Source organism: Sinocyclocheilus rhinocerous, unplaced genomic scaffold (assembly GCF_001515625.1).
Source record: "Sinocyclocheilus rhinocerous isolate Xijiao unplaced genomic scaffold, SAMN03320098_v1.1 scaffold241, whole genome shotgun sequence".
NCBI lineage: Eukaryota > Metazoa > Chordata > Actinopteri > Cypriniformes > Cyprinidae > Sinocyclocheilus > Sinocyclocheilus rhinocerous.
The window spans coordinates 2525777-2534871 of NW_015659312.1; the positions used below are offsets into that span (position 1 = coordinate 2525777).

The following is a 9095-nucleotide window of genomic DNA, read 5'->3' on the forward strand; positions in this document are numbered from 1 at the left end:
AAAAATCGTTTTGAAAGTGATTCCAACGATATTGTTTTATCTTTGTCTTTATCGTTATAGTTGTGGTGTGGACTCTGCTATTCTTTAATATTGAGAACGATTTTTAGATAACTTTATCGTTATCTTTATAGTTATCGTCCTTGGTGTGAACGGGCCTTTAGAGCCTTTAATTATCGTTCTATATTAATGCGCCGCTTACTGACACACACACACACACATATATATATATCGGAGATCGCGCAGCTCACACATCCAGGAGAAAAGAAACTTGTCTACGGTGGTTATCGCCCTGATCAGACATGAAAATATGTTGTGGCACTATCGTGCCGTCTATAATGATATGACGTTAATTAGCAAATATTAGTGATTTTTTGCAAACATTTCTTTGAGTAACATGACCGTAAATATGAACTCACGATTGAATGTAACATAAAACAAATGATTACTTTACATTCAAATCTTTATTAATGCCAAAAATGCTTACATTTATGTGTCTTTTTGTTCGCTCAGGCAGCCATGTTGCCGCTGAAGCCGGTTTACGCTGAGATAATTCATACCCTGATCAGACATGAAAATATGTTGTGGCACTATCATGCAGTCTATAATGATATGACGTTAATTAGCAAATATTAGTGATTTTTTGCAAACATTTCTTTGAGTAACATGACCGTAAATATGAACTCACGATTGATTGTAACATAAAACAAATGATTACTTTTTGTTAAAATCTTTATTAATGCCAAAAATGCTTACATTTAAGTGTCTTTTTGTTCGCTCGGGCAGCCATGTTGCCCCTGAAGCCGGTTTACGCTGAGATAATTCATAACCCTTCGTTTGAAGTGTGGTCCCGAAAAATCTTCGTTTGAAGGGCTGTCTACCCGTCCAACCAAAAGAGAATTGAGACACCCCTACCCCTTCGCGCGAAACGCAGGGGTAGGGGAAAGGGGAAGGGCTAAGGGGTAGAATTGGGATTGGGCCTAAGTGCGCTCCAGCTTTCAGCCCCTTGTACATATTAACTTCTCCCTTCAGTGTCTACTGTTGGTGGTTTCCATAACAACAGGTTTCCTTGACAATACAGACACCAGCCCTAAGACTCTCTGACCCAGAACTGAGCCCAAATAACCATTAGGAGCCAGGCTTCACATGACCGAGCTTCTGAAAGACCACCTTGTCTCTCTAAAACAGAAGCGCACGTAAAAGAGCACCTATGGTCAGTCAGCCAGTTAAAAAAAACACCCACTCAAAAAAAAATCTCAGTACTATTGTCATGGCAACGGACACATAATGCACTTTGCAGCTACTATAGAAACCAGGAGAGGCCCGACTCCGTCTAAACCCCCTAAATGAACGACTGTCCTCAAATCCCACTTTTTAAAACCAAAGGACTTCAAAAACATTGTTTTTCTTTCTTTTTGACCTTGTTCACATTCCCATCTGTCACGCTTCCCATGTGATTGCACAGCCAGATCTATTTTTTGTGAGAAAAATTCTCTCTCTTTTATCTCATGAACATTGGTTGAGGTGGTGAAATATCCAGGGTTCAGTACAAGTTAAGCTAAACTGAGGGACTTTGTATTATAATGTTGCTTACCTGAATAAAAAACTGACTTATCCTTCATTTTCTTAAAGAAAAATCTGAATTCTACTGTGGCATTTAAAGTGCAAGTGTATGGGGCCACAAAAAAAACTATTTTAAAAGTATAGCCACTAGAGTGCTTGATATTAGAGTAAAAAAAATGCTTACCAACCTTTTCTTCAGATTGTAAAGTTATGTTTAATTTTACTACTGCTATTGAATTCACTCATGTAGATTTTTATGCAAAGAAAATGAAAGTTTTAGGTCATAAAACGTTATTTTAAGCAGTTTTTATAGCCTGTGTTATACATATATGCATAAATGTATTATGCCTTCATTTTCTTGTATTTCCTTCATGTTCATTAAATCAGTGTGATGAAATCAGTGCTGCAATAACTTTTTGCAGCACAGTAAGTCTCATAGTTTGTGAAGTTCAGACCAATATTTACTTGTTGCACTGTGTCTATCAAATAATAGCCAGTGGATCCCATAAGGCACAATGCAATCAAATAATTCACCCAACAGCTATAAAAATGAAGAATGTGAAGTTCATTTTCTATGTAAATTTACATCCAAATTTACTATTATGTAGCTATGACCATGTAATGTTATAATGAATGTAAAAATGATGATTTAAAAAGTTTTACATCTCCAGTAATACACAAGTACAACAATATAGCACAACAATTAATGTAAGTGACTTACTTTTTTGAAAATGACTTAATATTTCTTCTTTTAAATGAAAATGAGTCCAAACTATTTTATTTTATTTATATTTTTTTAGATCAACATTACGCCACAAATGCTGTTGACTGAGCTCAATTTGTATTGAAAGTGAGGATTGAGACAACTGTGTATTTGTTTACGAGGGTAAACTCATACTCATATAGCGGCTGGCTGCACAACAGAATGTGTATGTTGTGGTGCAGAATGGGCCATAAAAAGTGTCACTATTAATCCCTGCCATCCGTCTTCCCCCCCCTACAGATACTGCATTGTAATACAAAGTCATTGAATCAGCCAAAGGGAGGGTGAGAGACATGGCACACAGACACTACATTAATCAAGCACTATACCCAGATGCAGTATCCGGTCACTTCTCCGAATCAGTGGTGGCCTCACCTCTCACGGTCTTTCCAGATCTCTGTCCGCTCGCTAAGCCTCATTAAGAATTAATTACCAATCAACTAGTCATGTCACCCCAGGTCCACTTGGCTTTTAAATGATTCATTACTTAAGTTACACAATAGCGCACTGCATAAATACACTCACATGCGCTGACACACATATACACTAACACACACACACAACACGTTGACCTGAATGCCCCTAGAAAGAGTCTTATACGCCTGGGGCAGTGTTAGTTACCCATAGGTGGTTTCCTGCACAACCCTCTGGCCAGACTCGATTTAGAGGAAGGAGTACATATGCACACACACACACACACACAATACATACATATAGTCAACTTAAACTAAAATTGAAACTATAAAAAAAAAACATTTTTGTTACTTACAATAAAATAAACTTTAACTGAAATAAAATAAAATATAAAACACTTTTTATTTCAGCTAGTTCAGCTTTTTATTTTAGCAACATTTCTCATTTTTACCAAGTTTAACTTGATATACTAAAATAACTAAACCTGAAATAAAAATGAATACAAACCATATAGGCATACAAAAACTACAAAAAAAAGACATTACTAAATTACTAAAGCTTTAAAATTAAAATAAAAGTGGAAAAATTTTTTAAAAATTTAAACCGATTCAAAATATTAAAAACTAACACTGAAAAAGGGCCTGACAAGGGAGAGGGGGCCCGATGATTCACACAACGAAACATCTTTAACTTGACAAAACCTCCCAGTAATGTATAAAATGTGTGTATGTGTGAATGTGTGCATGGCAGTGTAAAAGAACGACCTTGTAAGGAAATAAACAGAAGTGAGATTAATGGACTGTTTAACCATCTCATATAGCGACCCAAAATAGAGCAGGATCAGCACCTGAATAAAAACAGGAACAGGTTGTTGTTACATTACCCACAGCAAATAGAGGGCAGGACTCATCTACAACTGCCAACTTTAATTGGAAGAGACAAACACATACTTTATCATAATAATTTAATCACTTAACTCATTGCATAAACATCAACATTAGTCAAATTAGAAGAAAAAAAAGCTGTATTTGGAAGCTTTTAAGTGCTAAAAGTCATTTTAAACAGTTCTTTATAGGCTGACTATGCTTTCTGAAATGAAATGTAGTGTTCCCTCATTTCTTTGAATTTCCACCATTTTTGTTCATTAAATCAATCTGATGAAATAAGTGCTGCAATAACTTTTTGCAGCAAAATCAGTCCCACTTGCTTAAGGCCAATATTTACTTTGTGTCTATTAAATAATAGCCAATGTTTCACATAAGGCACACTGCAATCAAAATCACCCAACAGCTATTATAAATAAAGAAAATGACGTACGCCAAATAAAGACACACTTAAACAGCAATAAATGACTCAAACAGTCTATTTCCAAGTGAATTTTGTGCACCGAGTTGTCGACTCATATTGACACACATCACACATCATTGCACCTTTAAAAGCACAGCTAAGCAACCCTAAATCTGTTTGGACACCAGCATGCGATACCTGCAACTCCACAATGCTGTAATGACAGCATAATACACAGAAGAACATCTTGGTCGACACACACCTGTAAAAGCTGATGGGAGGGTGTAAGTTGGTTGTCGGCAATACGCCTTTTAAAATGTGTTTTTCTTGACTGGAGGACGAATTAAGCTTTCATCGGCTCATTAGCGGCGAGTGTAATGATTTTGGCAAAGCATATTAAAGCATCAGGCTTCCAGATGCGCGCGAACGCAGAGGCGTGAATACAGACTTGCCATAAGAGCCCATTAATAACACAGCCACCAGGAGATGCGCAGCAACAACGCCGGAAAACTCCGAACCATTACCAGCACCACAGTAATAAAACATAAACATTATACTCACCTCTTTTGTGTTGACGATTCCTCTGACGTATTTCCCCAAGACCGAGCCGACACATAATATACTGGACACCACGGCGAGTCCTAACACTTTCTCCATCTTCACCTGTCCACCGTAGCGTTTCTGCGCTCTCCTTCCGATATTGTGCGAGCAGGAAGGCTGGCGGAGATCTGCCTAGTTCTGCCAGACGCGCGTCCTCGTTCTTCGCCTCAAACGCAAGTATCCCCAGGATTTTCGCCGGGAGCGCGCATAGTATCGCACGCGCTCTGCTAGGAAAGCGTGAAACGCGCGCGGCCGATATTTTATTGCGACATAACATTACACAAATATGCACATTTTTATAGATATAACCCCCTCATTTACAGTTTTAATTCGTCTTATTAGTCATGTCTTTTGCTTTCTTTATTCCGCTACACTACAAAAAGGTAAACACAGAGATGCAGAGAAAATATTTATTCAAATATAAATCAACACAGGGAAAATACATACTGCAGAAAATACTCTAATTTCTCACTGTAACATTCCCATAGTCCTCACAAGTCTCTAAAATACTTTGTCAAGAAAGAAAAAAAAACAACTTAAGAGTATAATTATGGTCTCTCTATACAATAAATGTCATCTATGCATATACAGTACATTCCAAATACACAGGTTTGCACTTATGGTGTCTTTACATGAGGACTAATAATAACAACAATAACAAGAATATCAATAATAATAATTATTATTATTACTATTACTAATATAATACTATAACTATTATTGCAATTATAATCATGATAATTAATAATTTGAATAATTAATAATAATTATTAAAAATAAATCACAATCATAAAGAAAACAACTCTCAGTCCACAAATGTCTGAGGACAGCTGAAAGCTCCCTCACATGCCACCCTATATGCTGCTGTTTACACTCAACTATAAAGTGCTTATTTGCTGAGATTGTCCTGAAAACATCAGGTCTGACTGAATGCAAAAAGTTTGCCTGGGACATACAGTGCAGTCCTTCAGGATTTTGTATCACTCAATGACGGCAGTGAAAATGAGGAGAGAATAGACATCAGCACCCTCGCAAATGATACTGCAGTGGTCATTACAGCCTGCACTTAAAGTGCGTAACATCACCGTCTGTGGACTTCAAGAGGACAGGAGCTCAAAACCACTTGCAGCAAATCCATTCTGACACAACGAAACTCCAACCTACTGATTAAAACTCCAAGTCAGTGACAGATTGACTATTAGTCTTCAGAACAGATGTAAAATGCAATGACACGACTCAGTGGGCTGGTGCCTCTGAAGGGAGATGATGCAGCACAGTTTCGCCTCAGTAACACAGGTATGGCCATTTAAACAGAGGACTAAATTAACATGGTGTTTTATATAACACCCTTGAGATGAATGAGTAATCTCTCTCTGAGGTAGGCAGTTTGAGAGTCCCACACACAAAAAAGTGGAAAACAAGGTGGAAATGCTCAGCAGTGCATTCAAGGTTACATTGTCCAACCAAAAAAAAAAGGCTTAGAGAGACAACTCGACTGGAACGGATAACCAGAGGGCGTCAGAGTGTCTTATCGTTCCTCTCCCAGTTCTGGTTGTTTTAGTCATGGTTCCATGAAAGGACTACACACAATGGCCTTCACATCTACAAGCACAATGGCACTGAGAAGCTTTTCCATGCACAACTAGAGCACAAAGTGCGACAAACAAGTTTCTGAACACAACCGGCACGCACATACAGAACCAAACTGACTGAAACATGAACCATCTGACAAAAATACCCAGAAGCACAGATGACTAGACATGTGTAACATACGCACTCCAAAAAAAACTGCAGAGTAACCAATATTTGGTATTTCAAATCTGTCACCAGAAAGGAGCAGCTCTGACACGGTGAAAAGAGCAAGCAAGCAAATCTTTTTATATCGTGACTCTTATAAACCAACTCTCAAATGCTGCAATCAGCAGTAGATGGAGCATTGTTTACTCTCAGCAGATAGTTCAGGCTTAATCCAATCATAGACACACCGATAAAGAAGAGGCCTTTGATGGGAATATATAAAGTCCCAAAAGACATGTCGGGCTGTGCCACTTAGCTGAGCAAATCTTATAATGACAGCAAGTGGAGTTATAACTGATCGTTGTTTCAATAATAAAGTTGACAATACTTTAAATAGGATATGAGCGCTATATAAACACACTGTGGGAGTTCAGGCCACTGTCACTCAGCAAAGCTGTGCACACAAAGGCCCAATCCTCCCATACAGCACTAATAAACTTTATGTAGTGGCTAAACATTGGCTATTTTTTCGGAGACTCAAAGAGTCAATTAGTGCCTGAGAAAGAGGCGACCTGATTCAAATAGAGACATGCTTTCACAGCGGTATGTATCACACGTGCAGACTGAAAGATTTCATTGGCTCAAGGTTGCTGGGTGTTGAGGGAGTCTGCTTAAAATACCTCTAGGACGGGCTGGGTGAGAATTGAAGAGTGCACTCAAAATGGGTCAGCGTGCACAGGGACAGACGATACGATTGTTAACAGAGGGAAACAAACTGACTGAAGAAACAAGGGATATGGAAAAATAACGGAAGCTTGCGTTGACATGTCAGAGAATGACCAAGAGGGAAAGGCGGTGATAGAGAGGTATACCCCATGTTTTCTTCCCCCTCTAAGCTCTTGTCCAGTTTTCAAATCAGTATGTATATATATATATAAATATTCTTGTCTTTTTGACAAGTAATCTAATCTAACAGATAAATGTAATTATAGTATGATTATAATGAACAAACAGATCTTAATCAAATTATGCCACTTCAACACCACTTGAGACTTACAAGGGAAACTCATCCAAATAATGACAATTCTGGCATTATTTACACACCTTCGTGTCATTCCAAAACTGTATGAGTTTCATTGTTTTGTGTTTTTGCCCATACAATAAAAATCAATGTGGTCCCATGTTGGTTTTCTTCGGACCCCACTGGTTTTCATTGTTTGGACAAAAATAGCTGAAATGTTCTTCAAGATATAATCATACAGATTTTAAATGACGTGAGGGTGAAAAAATGATGACAATGTTCATTTTTGGGTGAACTAGCACTTTTAAGTAAACATTTACAGAAAATAAACAATTCTCTAAGGCCATTATGAAGATAACATAATTCAAAATAGACTATTTGACTAATATTCTATCTTGAGTATAACAAGACTGGACACCATACAACACAAGTAACACTATATCACAAATTCGGTGTCGTGTTTTGTGTAACTTGAGCTTTCCTTCCACAGAACACTTGTGGAAATCTGATCAAGATTAATTGCATTTAATAATCATTGAACTCTATGAGGACAAAGCAGCATCAGAAATCCCATTCAACTGCTACCCACACAGGACATCCTCTAGGAGCCAAGAGGCAGGTAGATTAATAAAGGGTGATTAACATACACAGTAACACCCTATTATAATTCGGTGTCATAAATAATTCAAAAGCTACTATAAAGAAAAAATTCAACCATTAATATATGCTTTTGTCAGTTAGCCCCAGTATGCCTAGCAGCAATGCATTCTACGGAGTTTAAATTGTAGCACACAAGTATTATATTAAATCACAGTTTGTAGACCGATTTCATTAACATATAAGAACAGTTAGTGCTATAAGGAGTGAGGTTTGGGTTTATACATCCATTTGTAATGTCTTTCAATGATGATTATGTGCTGGGATGTTTCTGTACAAGGCAGGATATTAGTTTTTGTGCTGGTATAATGCAACAAAAGGCAAGGTGGTAAATATGTAAAGGGAGTGCATGTGTATGCAACCACATTTGAGTAATAAAGCTTGAGGTGTTCTAATTTGAACTTTAAACTAAATACTTAATAGTGTCTTTTCATAAGTTTTTATTTAATAGTTGGTTAATTCCTTTATTTTTCTCTCTAGACTCTTATCCACTATAATAACGGCGTTATTCAAATAATATGACCTTACTCCAACCCATATATATCTCTTTTGGTATCATTCAGAACGGAACCAGGCCAAAATCTAAGCTGGAATCTTTTCAGCTTCAGATTTAGTGGGAGGGTAAAAATCAGCAAGCCCCTCCTCATTCACAACAGGAGCCCCTCCTATAACAAATAACCCCTCCTCCTTCTGCACGGCCTCTTTCAAAAGCTGAGTGTGGTCTCTTTTGGTAGCAGAAGGCTTCTGGTTGGTCCGTTCCAGTTTGCGGTGCTTGCGCAGCTCTGGGGGAGGGTCTTTCATGGTGAAGACATCCCTGATTCGCTCCATGCATACGTTAGCAGCTTCCCGAGTCTCCCTCGAGAGCTGTGACAGACTAAGGAAGCCATGAGGAAGGTCATCCACGACACATAGGGTCACTGGCTGACCGACATTTCGCAGTCTTTTGGCAAACATCACGGAGTCGTCCAGCATGGGATCCAGATGACAGGCCTGAAAAATGAGGGATGAGACAGATGGCAAAAAAAAAGAGACTCAGACACAAGACAGACAAAAAAA

General features: G+C 38.0%; 2 protein-coding genes across 3 annotated transcripts in view; both read right to left on the minus strand.

Annotated features, from left to right (window-relative positions):
* Positions 1 to 5310, minus strand: part of LOC107723540 (transmembrane protein 145-like) — a 19673-nt gene extending 14363 nt beyond the window's left edge. Inside the window, exon 1 of the mRNA XM_016532223.1 lies at positions 4586 to 5310. Within this exon, the coding sequence (XP_016387709.1) occupies positions 4586 to 4681 (96 nt within the window). The 5' untranslated portion in view covers positions 4682 to 5310. The remainder of the gene's footprint in view (positions 1 to 4585) is intronic.
* Positions 5311 to 8105: 2795 nt separating this feature from the next.
* Positions 8106 to 9095, minus strand: part of LOC107723485 (hormone-sensitive lipase-like) — a 23424-nt gene continuing 22434 nt past the window's right edge. For both annotated transcript variants that reach the window (XM_016532127.1, XM_016532126.1), the window contains one exon: positions 8106 to 9029. In XM_016532127.1, the coding sequence (XP_016387613.1) occupies positions 8622 to 9029 (408 nt within the window). In that variant the 3' untranslated portion in view covers positions 8106 to 8621. The remainder of the gene's footprint in view (positions 9030 to 9095) is intronic.